Source organism: Lithobates pipiens, unplaced genomic scaffold (genome assembly GCF_037356315.1).
Source record: "Lithobates pipiens isolate NorthernLeopardFrog02 unplaced genomic scaffold, aLitPip1_a1.2 Scaffold_119, whole genome shotgun sequence".
NCBI lineage: Eukaryota > Metazoa > Chordata > Amphibia > Anura > Ranidae > Lithobates > Lithobates pipiens.
Window position 1 is genome coordinate 791,280 of NW_027507706.1, and position 18,057 is coordinate 809,336.

At 46.4% G+C, this 18,057-nt stretch overlaps 1 protein-coding gene across 1 annotated transcript in view; it reads left to right on the forward strand.

The window, feature by feature from the left end:
• The window catches only part of LOC143973807 (uncharacterized), a 35,186-nt gene that overhangs the window by 6,169 nt on the left and 10,960 nt on the right, over positions 1 to 18,057 (forward strand). Inside the window, exons 3-7 of the mRNA XM_077474664.1 lie at positions 3,561 to 3,626; positions 4,561 to 4,653; positions 7,421 to 7,483; positions 15,126 to 15,224; positions 16,427 to 16,522. Coding sequence (XP_077330790.1) covers positions 3,561 to 3,626; positions 4,561 to 4,653; positions 7,421 to 7,483; positions 15,126 to 15,224; positions 16,427 to 16,522 — 417 coding nt within the window. The remainder of the gene's footprint in view (positions 1 to 3,560; positions 3,627 to 4,560; positions 4,654 to 7,420; positions 7,484 to 15,125; positions 15,225 to 16,426; positions 16,523 to 18,057) is intronic.

The window sequence follows — 18,057 nt, forward strand, 5'->3', positions numbered from 1 at the left end:
TAAAACTGTTTCTTCCGCAAGAAATCGGCAAGCCGGGGAGTAAAAAGTCACAAGTAGTGAGTACAAAAACACATTAGTAAACACATAACAAAATTAGTAAACGCAAAAAAAAAAAGATTTGGCAGCGGAATCCCGCTTTAAGAGTCAGATTTCAAGAAAAAAAAAAAACATTTTAAAGGCAAGAAGGGAACACTATAAGTATTTATTTGCTTTGTTGTTACAATCCTTTAGCATTTAACCACTTAACAACCGCCCATTGCTGATTAACGGCATCAGGGCGGTTGTTTAACTCTAAGAGGCCGTTAATTAACGGCCTCCTAGAATTCTGCTCTCGCGCGCCCCCTGGGGCGCGCACACGAGAGCATCCGTGACCGCTGGGTCCAGTGGACCCGGCGCATCACGAATCACGGTAAACGGCCGCTCATCGCGGCCGTTTACCACGTGATCGCTCCGTCAAATGACGGAGTGATCACTTGTAAACAAGCCGGCGTCATGTTATGACGCCGGTTCCTCCCTCCCCCTCTCTGTACCGATCGGTACAGCGGAGGGGGAAGAGATCGGTGTCAGCAGCGATGTGGGCTGCATCTGCAGTGCCCACATCGCTGCTCACCGAAAATTAACCCCTCAAATCCCTGCAAATACTCTGCATTACTCTGCAATTCCCTGCAAATACTCTGCATTACTCTGCAATTCCCTGCAAATACTCTGCATTACTCTGCAATTCCCTGCAAATACTCTGCATTACTCTGCAATTCCCTGCAAATACTCTGCATTACTCTGCAATTCCCTGCAAATACTCTGCAATGCCCTGCAACACTCCGCAATGCCCTGCAACACTCCGCAATGCCCTGCAACACTCCGCAATGCCCTGCAACACTCCGCAATGCCCTGCAACACTCTGCAATGCCCTGCAACACTCTGCAATGCCCTGCAACACTCTGCAATGCCCTGCAACACTCTGCAATGCCCTGCAACACTCCGCAATGCCCTGCAACACTCTGCAATGCCCTGCAACACTCTGCAATGCCCTGCAACACTCCGCAATGCCCTGCAACACTCCGCAATGCCCTGCAACACTCCGCAACGCTCTGCAATACCCTGCAACACCCGCCAATACCCTGCAACACTCTGCAATGCTCTGCAACCCCCGCCGATACCCTGCAACACTCTGCAATGCTCTGCAACCCCCGCCGATACCCTGCAACACTCTGCAATGCTCTGCAACCCCCGCCGATACCCTGCAACACTCTGCAATGCTCTGCAACCCCCGCCGATACCCTGCAACACTCTGCAATGCTCTGCAACCCCCGCCGATACCCTGCAACACTCTGCAATGCTCTGCAACACCCGCCAATACCCTGCAACACTCTGCAATGCTCTGCAACACCCGCCGATACCCTGCAACACTCTGCAATGCTCTGCAACACCCGCCAATACCCTGCAACACTCTGCAATGCTCTGCAACACCCGCCAATACCCTGCAATGCTCTGCAACGCAGTACTCTGCAACACCATGCTCTGAGATACCCAGCCATAGTCGGTGATACCCTGCAATACCCAGCCATAGACATCTCCCTCCGCCCTCCGGTGCTTCTACCGAATCGCTAATACGATCAAAGCCAGAATCTTTTTTTTTTTCAGGCTTCCCAGCTTAGAGGTGAGATGTGGGTCTTATTGACCCCACATCTCACTGTAAAGAGGACCTGTCATGCCATATTCCTATTACAAGGGATGTTTACATTCCTTGTAATAGGAATAAAAGTGATCAAAAAAATTATTTTTGGGGAAAAAAATGTCAAACTAAAATAAATAAAGTAAAATGAACAATAAAAAAAAAATGTTTTTTTTAAAGCGCCCCTGTCCCCATGTGCTCGCATGCAGAAGCGAACGCATGCGTAAGTCCCGCCCACATATGAAAACGGTGTTCAAACCACACATGTGAGGTATCGCTGCGAACGTTAGAGCGAGAGAAATAATTCTAGCCCTAGACCTCCTCTGTAACTCAAAACATATAACCAGTAAAAAAAATGTAAATCGTCGCCTATGGGGATTTTTAAGTAGCGACGTTTGCCGCCATTCCACGAGCGTGTGCAATTTTGAAGAGTGACATATTAGGTATCTATTTACTCAGCGTAACTTCATCTTTCACATTATGCAAAAATTGGGCTAACTTTACTGTGTTTTTTTTTTTTTTAAGCACAAAACAGTTTTTTTTCCAAAAAAAAGCATTCGAAAAATTACTGCGCAAATACCGTGCGAGATAAAAAGTTGCAAAGACCACCATTGTATTCTCCAGGGTGTTTGCTAAAAAAACATATATAATGTTTTGGAGTTCTATGTAATTTTCTAGCAAATAAATGATGATTTTTACATGTAGGAGAGAAATGTCAGAATTGTCCTGGGTGCTCCAGAACGCCTGATGGTGCTCCCTGCATGTTGGGCCTCTGTATGTGGCCACGCTGTGTAAAAGTCTCACACATGTGGTATCACCATACTCGGGAGTAATAGCAGAATGTGTTTTGGGGTGTAATTTGTGGTATGCATATGCTGTGTGTGAGAAATAACCTGATAATATGACAATTTTGTGAAAAAAAAAAAAAAGTAAAAAGAATCTTGATTTTGCAAAGAATTGTGGGAAAAAATGACAACTTCAAAAAACTCATCATGCCTCTTACTAAATACCTTGGAATGTCTTCTTTCCAAAAAGGGGTCATTTGGGGGGTATTTGTACTTTTCTGGCATGTTAGGGTCTCAAGAATTGAAATAGGCCGTCAGTCCTTCAGGTGTGATCAATTTTCAGATATTGGCACCATAGCTTGTGGACTCTATAACTTTCACAAAGACCAAATAATATCCACCAATTTGTACTTATTTTTACCAAAGATATGTAGTAGTATAAATTTTGGCCAAAATTTATGAAGAAAAAATTTCTAATCTGCTAAATTTTCTAACAGAAACAAAGAAAAATTCGTTTTTTTACAGAATTTTCGGTATTTTTTCTTTTATAGCACAAAAAAAAAAAAACCCAGCGGTGATTAAATACCACCAAAAGAAAGCTCTATTTGTGTGAAAAAAAGGACAAAAATTTCATATAGGTCCAGTGTTGCATGACTGAGTAATTGTCATTCAAAATGCGAGAGCACCGAAAGCTGAAAATTGGTCTGGTTATTAAGGGTGTTTAAGTGCCCAGTGGTCAAGTGGTTAAAAAAAAATAAAAATAATAATAATTTGCTCTGGTGACGGGTTTCATTTTAAAATGTTGTGTATCTTGTACATTTTCACTTGTGTTCATGATGGTAACTTTTGTTATGCATTAAATTGACATTCATTTAACTTTTATGTTTAATTGAAGATTATATTGTTTTTGTGCATTCTTAAAAAATGTTTTTATTTCTATATATTTAAGTTTAAAACATTGTTAAATTTAATTGTTAAATTATTATAATTATTATTATTATTTATTATTATTATTATTATTATTATTATTTGAAAAACACATATCGTAAAAAAAAAGTTCTGTATTTTTTACATGTAACTATTTTCGGGATATTCTCTTACAGACACTGTGTCCGTGCCAACTGAAACCGAAGTGCCAATACCGCAAGGACTTATGGGGAATATAACAGGTATGGATACAAGCGGGGATATAAATAAGCATAGGCGGGATTTCTCCAGATTTTGATTGGATTGATAGTGATGGTGTGACAATGTCAGCACATCCTCCACGGAACCTGAAATCAATGTAATTTGTGCAGGGTGGTGATCGACAGTAGGCTGGTAAATATCATCCCAATAAAACAATACACAGAACCTGTGTCACTTCAACCAATCAGTGAACCACTATCATTAGGATTACTCTCACCCAGGGGCGGACTGACAACTCAGGGGGCCCCCGGGCAATAGGAGATTATGGGGCCCCCAGGCAATCAGAGATTATGGGGCCACACAGTATACACAAACACACACACACACACACAGTATACAATCACACAGTATACACAGACATGTTTCTGTTGGCTGAGAAGGTACTGGAGAGGTGGGGCAGCTATAATCTCGGGATTTTTAGACCAAAAGGATGTCGGTAAGGGACATTTCAGAGATGGATGTAAAAAAAACACAATTTTTTTACATACTGTCCCTGGTTTTACTGAGGCTGGCAACCCTGATGGGTCCCCCTAGTGGCATGGGGCCCTCAGGCAGTGCCCGAGTGGCCCAATGGTCAGTCCGCCCCTGCTCTCACCCTTTTGGTAGGACCTCAAAGTCATATTTGTGTTTTTTTTTTTTTCGTAATAATATTGCAAAGTGGAGCAATACTTCTATACATATACAGATATTTGAGAAGTGGTAAGCATGACTACTAACTTCTGCTAGGTATATTGAATGACGTTTCTTTATACTATATAGTTTTAGGGGTTATTGCAAATTGTTTAAAAAAAACTTACGCCAAACTTTCAAACATTCAATCATATGCAGAGAATTTAAAAAAAATAAGGGGTTGAGGTGGTCGGTTGGTGTACAGTACATCCGTGTCTGCTGACTTGCCTGTGTTCTCTTTTGCAGCCAATGTCCCGGGATTTTTCCCTGTTTGTATGTCAATGGTTCCAACAGGAAATGCTTTCTGTTTCTTGTTGCATCAGTTCCTGTACTGGCTAGGTAAGATAAAATAAAAAACCTTTTTATCATTTTAAATGTTATGTTCTATCATACAGTGTATATATGTGTATATGTATATGTGTGTGTGTGTGTGTGTGTGTGTGTGTGTGTGTATATATATATATATATATATATATATATATATATATATATATATATATATATATATATATATATTATTTTTTTTTATTTTTTTTTCTTCATTCACATAATTGAAAAACTTTGGTGACAGCTGTGCATGCACTGACATGTAATCCTCCTTTATATAAAGTGTAGCTCATTGTCTCATTGCATGCACACCAACTGAACATTGCACAGGTGAGCATTAGAGTAGCTTTCTTCAGCACAATTGCTACGTTAAAAATGAAAAAAGAATATTATTGTAAACTTCACTTCCAAGAACTGCCATTTACAGTAAGTAGTGGCATCATGCCAGGTAACATGCCATGTCACGTTTTTTTTTTTTTTTTTTTTTTTTCCGCACAAGGGAAATTGTGTGCAAGTATGTGCTGATTGCTGCAGGTGAGGTAATAAAAAGAAAATCCATAGTAACAGCTGGAGAAGTTACATATTTACATTGTTATATATAGTTACATAATTCAGGTTGAAAAAAAAAAGAAACAAGTTCATCCGGTTCCCTCAATAGAAAACAAAAGTGTATATACAGTATATCCAATAAATAAATGGAATAATTTCCGACCGCAATATTTAAATATACATTGCGGCTTTGAAGTGGTTTACTGGGGTGGTTATGGCTAAAGCTATCAGCCTTTTTTTTTTTTTTTTTTTTTGTAGCCGGCGATTCCGTTTTTTTTTTTTTTTTTTTAATTAAAAGCGATCTGAGTGGCTGATTAGCTGCTGGATCGCTTTTAGAACCAGTGGGAGGGGTCATCCACCTGTGTTTCTCGGGCTTACCATTCTTACTGGCGAGCCCGGGAAACGATCCGATGGTTCACGAGGCAGGTCACAGTGCTGAGGAGAGACCAGATCATCTCTCTCCACCTTTATGAGCTAGGACAGGGGTCTCCAAACTTTTTAAACAAAGGGGCCAGCTTACTGTAGATCAGCATTTTGGGGGGGCCAGACTAGGCCCAGCGGGAGTAAACAATGTCCCATCGTTGGTGTCATTGGGAGGAATAGTACCCTATTGTTGGTGTCATTGGGAGGAATAGTACCCTAATGTTGGTTGGTGTCATTGGGAGGAATAGTACCCTATTGTTGGTGTCAGTGGGAGGAATAGTACCCTGTTGTAACTGTTAGTGAGAGGAATAGTAATCTATTATTGGGGTCAGTGGGAGGAATAGTAATTGATTGTTGGTGTCAGTGGGAGGAATAGTGCCCTATTGTTGTCAGTGGGAGGAATAGTATCCTATTGTTGGTGTCCATGGCAGGAATACTCCCTCAAGGGCCAGATAAAGGCAAGCAAGGGGCCACATCTGGCCGCAGTTTGGAGACCGCTGATCTAGGAGGATCTTTTGTTTTGAAAGGTAGAGGAGAGAATTGGGGTGTTATAGACCCCAGATCTCTCCATAAAGAGGACCTGTCATCCCTTATTTCTATTACAATGGATGTTTACAGGAATAAATGTGATTAAATTAAAAAATAAATAAAAGGGACAGTGTAAAAAAAAAAGATTAAATTGCCCCATGCTTGCACACAGAAGTAAATGCATACGTAAGTCTTGCACACACATGTAAATGATGTTCGCATCACACATGTGAGGTATCACCGCGAACATTAGAGCAAGAGCAAAAATTCTAGTGCTAGACCTCCTCTGTAACTCTAAATATGTAACGTGTAAAAAATGTTGAAGAGTTGCCTATGGAGATTTTTAAGTATAGTAGTTTGACACCATTCCAATGAGCGACAGGTGACCCTGTCATGGTAAAAAGTGTTGGTCTCATCACTACAAATAATTTTGTTGGTGAAATTCTGAGGCTTGCTGCTCAGTGTATTGTAAACCTGCTGTTTTTTGGTGTTGATGCAGCAAAAATTGTGAACTTTAAATACGCTTTTCCAGGGATTTGTAAATTTATGAGAACAACTGTTGGTGCTCCATCAATATGAATGAAGTTTTCACCAAGAAAAAATGTGGTTATAGTGATAAACCTGTAGGGCCTCACAGTAAAAAGAAGCCTTTGCACAAATAAAATGCAATTGGAAAAAAAAAAAAGTCGCTAATCACCAGTGGAGAAAAATGTTCTTGTTTCTTATAATACGTTTTTATACTGTAATGCCCCGTACACACGGTTGGAAATTCAGACGGAAAAGGTCCGATCGGATTATATTGTCGGAAAATCCGATCGTGTGTGTGGGCTCTATCGGACTTTTTCCATCAGAAATTCCAATGAAAAAAAATTTGAGAGAAGGATCTAAAATTTTCTGACAAAAAATCTACTTTTTCCAATTGTTTGTAGAGAATTCTGATGGACAAAGTGCCACGCATGCTCAGATCAAATTACGAGACCAAAGCTATTGGCTACTAGCCTCAACGTAGTCCTGTCGTACGCAACGAACGTCACCACATTCCGAACTATCAGATTTTCCGACAACTTTATCCGACCGTGTGTATGCAACACCAGTTTCGGACAAAATCCGTCTGAAAAAATCTGACGGATTTTGTGGTCGGAATGTCCGACCGTGTGTACAAGGCATAAGTGTCATACTACTCTTTTATCTTTAGCAGGAGGGTCAAGTTATACAGTAAGCCTTTCTGTGATAGGCTGTCTATGACCGTAAATACAGAGCTTTTTTTTTTCTATTTCAGCCAACAAGAAGAGGAATGGTAGAAGGGTGTCGTGCTGTTCAAGGACTGCAAAATTCATCCAAAGTAAGAATCCTATATTTCCACGATGCTTTTGTGAAAAACTCAATTGTCTGCTTATTATTTGGCTAACTATATACAAGGTTTAAAAAAACAGTCACAACAGCCGGTCCATTAGGGGAGCAGGGGCGCCATCCCCTACCTTTTTTATATGAGCTTTTTTTTTTTTTTACAAGCTACACGATTAGAGTATGGGGCTCTAATTGGCTTGAAAAAGTTTTGGCTCGGGGCGCAGAGCACTGCTCCACGAATCCATCCACTTATGACAATAGCAAATTAATATTCGCTATTGTCTTCCGGCTTCTCCTCATGGCCAATCAGGACAGGAGACAGATCGGGTTGGCCACGAGGAGATGCTGAAGAAGCTGTGAAGGGGCCTAGTGCCAGGAACCATCACTGTGAAGGGGCCTAGTGCCGGGGACTGTCACTGTGAAGGGGCCTAGTGCCGGGGACTGTCACTGTGAAGGGGCCTAGTGCCGGGGACTGTCACTGTGAAGGGGCCTAGTGCCGGGGACTGTCACTGTGAAGGGGCCTAGTGCCGGGGACTGTCACTGTGGAGGGGCCTAGTGCCGGGGACTGTCACTGTGGAGGGGCCTAGTGCCGGGGACTGTCACTGTGGAGGGGCCTAGTGGTGGGGGCCGTCACTGTGGAGGGGCCTAGTGGTGGGGACCGTCACTGTGGAGGGGCCTAGTGGTGGGGGCCGTCACTGTGGAGGGGCCTAGTGGTGGGGGCCGTCACTGTGGAGGGGCCTAGTGGTGGGGACCGTCACTGTGGAGGGGCCTAGTGGTGGGGACCGTCAGTGTGGAGGGGCCTAGTGGTGGGGACCTTCAGTGTGGAGGGGCCGAGTGGTGGGGACCGTCAGTGTGGAGGGGCCGAGTGGTGGGGACCGTCAGTGTGGAGGGGCCTAGTGGTGGGGACCGTCAGTGTGGAGGGGCCTAGTGGTGGGGACCGTCAGTGTGGAGGGGCCTAGTGGTGGGGACCGTCAGTGTGGAGGGGCCTAGTGGTGGGGACCGTCAGTGTGGAGGGGCCTAGTGGTGGGGACCGTCAGTGTGGAGGGGCCTAGTGGTGGGGACCGTCAGTGTGGAGGGGCCTAGTGGTGGGGACCGTCAGTGTGGAGGGGCCTAGTGGTGGGGACCGTCACTGTGGAGGGGCCTAGTGGTGGGGACCGTCACTGTGGAGGGGCCTAGTGCCGGGGACTGTGACTGTGGAGGGGCCTAGTGCCGGGGACTGTGACTGTGGAGGGGCCTAGTGCCGGGGACTGTCACTGTGGAGGGGCCTAGTGCCGGGGACTGTCACTGTGGAGGGGCCTAGTGGTGGGGGCCGTCACTGTGGAGGGGCCTAGTGCCAGGAACCGTCACTGTGGAGGGGCCTAGTGGTGGGGGCCGTCACTGTGGAGGGGCCTAGTGGTGGGGGCCGTCACTGTGGAGGGGCCTAGTGGTGGGGACCGTCACTGTGGAGGGGCCTAGTGGTGGGGACCGTCAGTGTGGAGGGGCCGAGTGGTGGGGACCGTCAGTGTGGAGGGGCCTAGTGGTGGGGACCGTCAGTGTGGAGGGGCCTAGTGGTGGGGACCGTCAGTGTGGAGGGGCCTAGTGGTGGGGACCGTCAGTGTGGAGGGGCCTAGTGGTGGGGACCGTCAGTGTGGAGGGGCCTAGTGGTGGGGACCGTCAGTGTGGAGGGGCCTAGTGGTGGGGACCGTCAGTGTGGAGGGGCCTAGTGGTGGGGACCGTCAGTGTGGAGGGGCCTAGTGGTGGGGACCGTCAGTGTGGAGGGGCCTAGTGGTGGGGACCGTCACCCTGGAGGGGCCTAGTGGTGGGGATCGTCACCCTGGAGGGGCCTAGTGGTGGGGACCGTCACTGTGGAGGGGCCTAGTGCCGGGGACCGTCACTGTGGAGGGGCCTAGTGCCGGGGACTGTCACTGTGGAGGGGCCTAGTGCCGGGGACTGTCACTGTGGAGGGGCCTAGTGCCGGGGACTGTCACTGTGGAGGGGCCTAGTGCCGGGGACTGTCACTGTGGAGGGGCCTAGTGGTGGGGGCCATCACTGTGGAGGGGCCTAGTGCCAGGAACCGTCACTGTGGAGGGGCCTAGTGGTGGGGGCCGTCACTGTGGAGGGGCCTAGTGGTGGGGACCGTCACTGTGGAGGGGCCTAGTGGTGGGGACCGTCACTGTGGAGGGGCCTAGTGCCAGGAACCGTCACTGTGGAGGGGCCTAGTGCCAGGAACCGTCACTGTGGAGGGGCCTAGTGCCAGGAACCGTCACTGTGGAGGGGCCTAGTGGTGGGGGCCGTCACTGTGGAGGGGCCTAGTGGTGGGGACCGTCACTGTGGAGGGGCCTAGTGGTGGGGACCGTCACTGTGGAGGGGCCTAGTGGTGGGGGCCGTCACTGTGGAGGGGCCTAGTGGTGGGGGCCGTCACTGTGGAGGGGCCTAGTGGTGGGGGCCGTCACTGTGGAGGGGCCTAGTGGTGGGGGCCGTCACTGTGGAGGGGCCTAGTGGTGGGGGCCGTCACTGTGGAGGGGCCTAGTGGTGGGGGCCGTCACTGTGGAGGGGCCTAGTGGTGGGGGCCGTCACTGTGGAGGGGCCTAGTGGTGGGGGCCGTCACTGTGGAGGGGCCTAGTGGTGGGGGCCGTCACTGTGGAGGGGCCTAGTGGTGGGGACCGTCACTGTGGAGGGGCCTAGTGGTGGGGACCGTCAGTGTGGAGGGGCCTAGTGGTGGGGACCGTCAGTGTGGAGGGGCCGAGTGGTGGGGACCGTCAGTGGGGAGGGGCCGAGTGGTGGGGACCGTCAGTGGGGAGAGGCCTAGTGGTGGGGACCGTCAGTGGGGAGGGGCCTAGTGGTGGGGACCGTCAGTGTGGAGGGGCCTAGTGGTGGGGACCGTCAGTGTGGAGGGGCCTAGTGGTGGGGACCGTCAGTGTGGAGGGGCCTAGTGGTGGGGACCGTCAGTGTGGAGGGGCCTAGTGGTGGGGACCGTCAGTGTGGAGGGGCCTAGTGGTGGGGACCGTCAGTGTGGAGGGGCCTAGTGGTGGGGACCGTCAGTGTGGAGGGGCCTAGTGGTGGGGACCGTCAGTGTGGAGGGGCCTAATGGTGGGGACCGTCAGTGTGGAGGGGCCTAGTGGTGGGGACCGTCAGTGTGGAGGGGCCTAGTGGTGGGGACCGTCAGTGTGGAGGGGCCTAGTGGTGGGGACCGTCAGTGTGGAGGGGCCTAGTGGTGAGGATCGTCACCCTGGAGGGGCCTAGTGGTGGGGACCGTCACTGTGGAGGGGCCTAGTGCCGGGGACCGTCACTGTGGAGGGGCCTAGTGCCGGGGACCGTCACCGTGGAGGGGCCAAGTACTTATATGATAGTTTCAAGAAACTATCGATGCCCCCCGCTGAGACCACCAACTGTGGAAGGGAATTCCACATCCTTGCCACTCTTACAGTAAAGAACCCTCTACATAGTTTAAGGTTAAACCTCTTTTCTTCTAATTTTAATAAGTGGCTACAGGTCTTGTTAAACTCCCTTCTGCGAAAACGTTTTCTCCCTATTGTGGGGTCACCAGTACGGTATTTGTAAATTGAAATCATATCCCCTCTCAAGCGTCTCTTCTCCAGAGAGAATAAGTTCAGTGCATATTATTGCATTGCATGAAATAAAGATTTGATAGATATCAGACAAGATATTGATCTTATGTGTATTCTCCTTAAGCCCAATACACACTATCAGTTTTTCTGCTGAGTTTTTTTTCTTCAGGTTTACCAAAACCATGTAGTGGAAGGGCCTGCCTGATTGTATACAAATTGAAACTAAGGTTTGACCTCATATTATATGGTTTTGGTAAATCTGAAGGAAAAACTCAGCAGAAAAACTGATAGTGTGTATGGGGCTTAAGGAGAATACACATACGATCAATATCTTCAAGAAGGGGGAGTTTTGGGACTTTAAATGAAGCCTGGATACGTGCCTCTATCCCGGTAATCGGTACGTATAAAAAGGAGTTTGGGACTTTAAATGAAGCACTTGGACAGTGGAGGTGAGTTTTAAAGCGGAGGTCCACCCTAAAGTGGACCTTCCGCTCATTGGAACCCTCCCAGATAATCCAGGTATCTGCACCCACTTCCGGGATAGCTCTCTGCGGAAAGGGGCGTAGATCTACGCCCCTTTCCGAAAGTCCCCCGCTGCCTGCTTGGAAACACACAGATCCCAGAGGCAGCGGGTCCATCCTTATTGAACAGCGCGACTCGCGCATGCACAGTAGGGAACCGGGAAATAAAGCCGAAAGGCTCCACTTCCTGATACCCATACCCAAGATGATGGCGGCAGCACCCGGGAGACGATTGAGAGATCGGCTTCGGGTGCCGACATCGCGGGCGTGCTGGACAGGTAAGTGTCATCATTTTAAAAGTCAGCAGCTGCTGTATTTGTAGCTACTGGCTTTTAAAAAAAAAAAAACGGCGGACTCCCACTTTAACCATGTTTAGATGTTTATTGATTGTTCAGTAGAAGACCATAAAGAATAATAGAACAAATTCATAATATGTATAGGCATCAATACAGTAAAACATAATATATATTAACAACACATGATAATAGTAAATGAAATAAATGAATAGTGTGGCATGGTGGTGCCCATGACAGCAAGCCCGACATCGACAAGTATACCCACATGGTAAGTATGCATCCACTAAAAATAAAAATTGATGTGTAATTAAAGAGTCAATTCATAATGAAATAAATATGGTTCTGGATAAAATGTAACTGGGACATCAAATCAAAATCTCGACGCGTTTTGTGGGTGTCTCCCCACTCATCAGGAGCTGATGCTACCACAAAGTTCCTATAGAATAAAGTAAAATATATATAAATAATATACTAACCATATAGATAAAAATAGATTAATGAGGATTTGATACATGTAAATGGTTTAGCCAGGGCAGACTCACCAGTCCGGACGGCAAGTGCGGCTGTGGACGCAGGGCGGGCCAGGAACACACTCCCTCCACGGGAACTGAGGCGGCATAAGAGTGGATGCGATATCAGGCAAGGCAAAGAAATGCACCAGCATAAGAGGGTGTTCCCAAAGATGAGATGTGTAGTGATTGTTGAAACCAATATATCTAGGGACAAAATGTTGATTATGGGTATACTTAATAAAAATGTTGTTACAAAGGAATTTAAATTTAATAGTGAACCCCAAGAAAAACAGTAAAAGTGATGAACAAAAAAACGAATCGTGCTGTGTTGTAGGTATATGAAAATAAATGTCCTCTTAAATGATGTGCAGATTGAAGGGAATAACATGAATGTGTCCATGGGAGTATAGGTGCACAGGTTCAAGTAAGTGAGGAAATTAATGATGTGGTGTACGTAGGTCGTGATGGACAAAAGAGAGTAACAAAATTACCCATGAGCAAGAGGATGAAAATGTGAATGAGGGAAAAGAGAGTATCAATATCTTGTCTGATGTCTATCAAATCTTGAGTGTATCTAGTGTGTATCGGGCATTAGACATTGTAGACATTGTAATGTGACTATTTTGCCTGCTGTACAGTATAGCATAGACATTTGTGGTATTAAATTAATCATGATTTATTTATACTGTACATTCACTCATCACGTGTTATAATGGTAGTTTTATCATATCAAGATTTATGTGTTCTGCTTGCCAGACTTCTGCTAAGTACTATTTATGTTCATTTTAAAGGCAGTTTTTATATGGCCATTAGCAAGCTTTCTTAAGGGATATCCAGAGAGGCCCGGGAATAAGAGGAGCGAAGCGGAAAGTAGGGAAAGGGCCTGCATGACACTGAGGAAAGGGTACAGCAGGGGTTAAGTTAGTGAAGAGGGAAGTGTAAAAGGGGGGTGGTTAGAAAAAGAACTGGAGGGGAGGAGGCTTTAACTTGGTTAACCACTTGCTTACTGGGCACTTAAACCCCCCCTCAGTCCCAGACCAATTTTCAGCTTTCAGCGCTGATGCATTTTGAATGACAATTGCGCAGTCATACAACACTGTACCCAAATGAAATTTTTATCATTTTTTTCCCACAAATAGAGCTTTCTTTTGGTGGTATTTAATCACAGCTGGGAGTTTTATTTTTTGCTAAACAAACAAAAAAAGATGCAAAAAAAAATAAAATAAAATCATGTTTAATAGTTTGTTATAAAATTTTGCAAACAGGTCATTTTTCTCCTTCATTGAAGTGCGCTGATGAGGCGGCACTGATAGGCTGCACTGGTGGGCACTGATAGGCGGCACTAATAGGCACAGATAAGGCGGCACTAATAGGCACAGATAAGGCGGCACAAATAGGCACAGATAAGGCGGCACTAATAGGCACAGATAAGGCGGCACTGATGGGCAAAGACGGGCACAGATAAGATGGCACAGATGGGTGGCACGGATGGGTGGCACTAATAGGTACCACTGATAGATGGGCACTGATAGGTGGCACTGATGGGCGGCACTGCTGGGCACGGATATGTGGCACTGGGGTGCAGCACCTTTGTTGAGGCAGACTGTGGGCACTGCTGGGTGGCACTGTAGGCACTGCTGGGTGGCACTGTGGGCACTGCTGGGTGGCACTGACAGGGGGGACACATTTTTTATTTAGGCAGGCAAAGCAGGGGGCAGGTGGGCACTGGCAGGGCTGACCGTGATCGGGACTGATGTCCCGATCACGGCCGCCGGTGATCGGCTTTTTTTTTTCTCTCCTCGCGCTGTCAGCGCGAGGAGGAATAACAGCCGATTACCGGCTCCGTTATATCACATGATCAGCTGTCATTGGCTGACAGCTGATCACATGGTAAGTGGTCGGGATCGACCCCTTGCACGGATCGGTGATCAGGTGAGTCTCATGGACTCGCCGATCACAGAGCGCGCCGCGCGCGCCCCTCAGGGGGCACGCAGGACGCTCGTGCACGGGACTACGTCAATAGACGTAGTCCCGGAAAAGGAGATCCGCGCTGTAGCCGTCATTCGGCTATAGCGCAGATCTCAAGTGGTTAAGGAAGAGGAAGAGTTACAGGCGGCATTTGTTGAGGAGAGAAGGAGAGGAATGTCTCGCCCACCCTCCCTGAGTGTTGGTGCTCTGTCTCCTGCTAATTTTCTTGCCTTTTAGGTGTGCTGGAGGATTCATCATGGCAGCTTTCAGTGAGGCGGTGGTGGTGGTCTTGTATGGTGGTAACTGACCCAGGAGAGGGAAGTGTGGGAGACTCCTTAGGGACATGGGCTCCCTTGGTTACAGCTAACACGGGTTAGCGGAGGATGGAAAGGTGGATACTACGGGTAGTGAGTTGTCTCCTGGCTGAAGTTATCACGGCCGGAGGCCCAGTACGTTAACCAGCCCGCAGTGTAGAAGTAGAACATTTATTTGGGGAAGTGCCGTACAAGACCACCGGGTAAAAACTGATATTTCTGAAGTTTGTTATTTATGGTTGAAGTTTGATACATGTTTTATATTTTGTAAATAAAAGGCTGCTGTGGCCGGTTATACCCCAAAAAGAAAGTGTGGTCTCATTCTTATAGGTAAGAGGATGGGGAACAGGTGTGGGGTGTAACAATGGGACAGCAGGTTGGGTAAAAAGGAGGTGTACCTCTTATCTGCACGGGTCATGCTAATGATTTTAATCACACTGGGGAATCAGACCTGACCGGACCTGTTCTGTGTTTCCAGGTGACCACTTCCAGAAAGCTGTAAAGAAGATTTTTGCCGTAAATGGCATTCTGTCTCTGGTCTGCCAGGTTGTCAGCGTTGTGTCATCCTTCATCCCGGGTAAGAGGTCATCCAGATTTGGTGGATTAAACAATACATTTGTATATTGTACAAACACAATTCGAAAAATACGAATGATAACATGCTTGTTCTAGAAACCATAATGAATCCTATAAAAAAAAGGTAATTATTTTCCAGCATGAGATTTATTTTCTTACCTTTGCAGACTTTCCTATGTGATTGGTTGGTTTGTTTTCTTGATACATCCAAACAAAGTTTGAAGTAAAACTCTGGGCAAGCATCACGACAAAAAAACAACTTTTCAAACTCTACACAAGTCAAAAATGTTTGGCTGGAGTTGATCTTTTAACTGTACAGCTTGGCCTGGGACCCACTCCAACCTTCTACTACAGTGTCACACACTTGCCGGCCTAACTGGCCAGGGGTCATTCCTTCACTGCTCCTTCCCTAGTAAGATTCTTGTTTTGGCCGGCGGGAGAGTGATGCACATTGGAGAAAATGTACTGTAAGTGATTGTACTGCCGGTGACGCCTCCTAGAAATGCCACTGTGACAGGACCATTGGTTTATCATGCTGTATCAAAAAAAAAAACAATATGCTATATTACATATTGGCATAAAAATTTGTTCTATTCTGAATGGTATAATAAATACTGAGCCATATATGCTGTTCCATTTTATATATGGATAACCAGCATTTACAAGCACACATCTCATACCTCATCCACCTGCCCCAATTTCATCTACCTTCACCAAACACATCCACCTGCACCAACCACATCTATCTTCTCAAAACTCATCTCCCTTTTTAAACCTCATCCACCTGCACGCACCAACCTCCTCCACATGCTCCAACCTCCTCCACATGCTCCAACCTCCTCCACATGCTCCAACCTCCTCCACATGCTCCAACCTCCTCCACCTGCACTAAACTCATCCACCTGCACCATCCTCATCCATCTGCACCAACCTCATCCATCTGCACCAATAGCTGCCCTAGCATTGGTTTTTGTCTGCCGGACTAGCATACACACGGGCGGATTTCTCGGTCCAGCAGAGTTCTGGCGGGAAAATTTAAAACATGTTCTATTTCTAAAGTCCGCCAGATTTTTGCCAAGCAAAGGTCTGATGGAGCCCACATACGATCGAATTGTCCGACGGACTCGTTATGTGATGCCTATTGTTTTCTGCTTATTACAATTACTAATAAAGACTTTATATGATTCCTCTTTATTTTTGCAGTATATGAATACAATCCATTTTTCCTCACCTTTGCCATTGTCTGTCTGGTGATCCTGGCTGTTGAATACACACACTTGGTGTGTTTGACATTTAAAGGTGAGTTACTGATCTTTATAGGAATCTTAGTAGTCACAGAGCCTTGTACTATGATAGTGTAAGTCAGAGGTTCTCAATCTTTTCTACCAAGGCTTGGTAAATTCTTCCAAAACCTTTCATGCCCCAACAGTAAATCATTACGTTTTTACTCACACAGTAAAAGTATGAGATTGTCAAATATGTATTAAACTGCTGGAAGGTTTTGGATGGGGCTATGTGTCACTGTGAGGGGGATAGGGTTTGTGGTGGGGGTTATGGGACTGTGCAACAGATTTGGTGCCCTGTAGGGGATGAGGCTTTAGTTGGAGGATGGGGAGCACTGTGGAAGGTTGTATGAATCCTGTGGAGTTATAGGACTTGGGATTCTCTACCAACTAGGAAAGACAGACATTTTATATGTCGAAGACTCAAGGAAAGGACAACCATGTATGGCAGAAAAGACAGTTTCCCATGAGGGTAGCACAGTGGTATAGTGGTTAGCACTTTCACCTAGCAGCAAAAGGTTTACTGGTTTGAATCCCAACCATGACACTACCTGGAGTTTGCATGTTCTCCCTGAGTATGCGTGGGATTCCTCTTGGTACACCGGTTTCCTTCCACACTGTAAAGACATGCTTGCAGGCTAATTGGATCCTGCTTAAATTGTTCCTAGTATGTGAATGTATGAATGTAAGTTAGGGACTTAGGGTTGTAAGCTCCTTGAGGGCAGGGGCTGATGTAAATGTATAATGTATATGTAAAGCGCTGCATAAATTCATATTAATATACAGTATCTCACAAAAGTGAGTACACCCTTCACATTTTTGTAAATATTTTATTCTATATTTTCATGTGACAACACTGAAGAAATTACACTTGTCTACAATGTAAAGTAGGGACTGTACAACTTGTATAACAGTGTACATTTGCTGTCCCCTTAAAATAACTCAACACACAGCCATTAATGTCTAAACTGCTGGCAACAAAAGTGAGTACACCTCTATTTGAAAATGTCCAAATTGGGCCCAAAGTGTCAATATCTTGTGTGGCCGCCATTATTTTCCAGCACTGCCTTAACCCTCTTGGGCATGGAATTCACCAGAGCTTCACAGGTTGCCACTGGAGTCCTCTTCCACTCCTCCATGACAACATCACGGAGATGGTGGATGTTAGAGACCTTGTGCTTCTCCACCTTCCGTTTGAGGATGCCCCACAGATGCTCAATAGGGTTTAGGTCTGGAGACATGCTTGATCAGTCCATCACCTTTACCCTCAACCTCTTTAGCAAGGCAGTGGTCATCTTTGAGGGGTGTTTGTGGTCCTTATCATGTTGGAATACTGCCATGCGGCTCAGTCTCTGAAGGAAGGGGATCATGCTCTGCTTCAGTATGTCACAGTACATGTTGGCATTTATGGTTCCCTCAATGAACTGTAGCTCCCCAGTTTTGGCAGCACTCATGCATCCCCAGACCATGACACTCCCACCACCATGCTTGACTGTAGGCAGATGATGTCTGCTTAAGACGAAAACGCGTCGGGACTTCACTGCAGCCTGA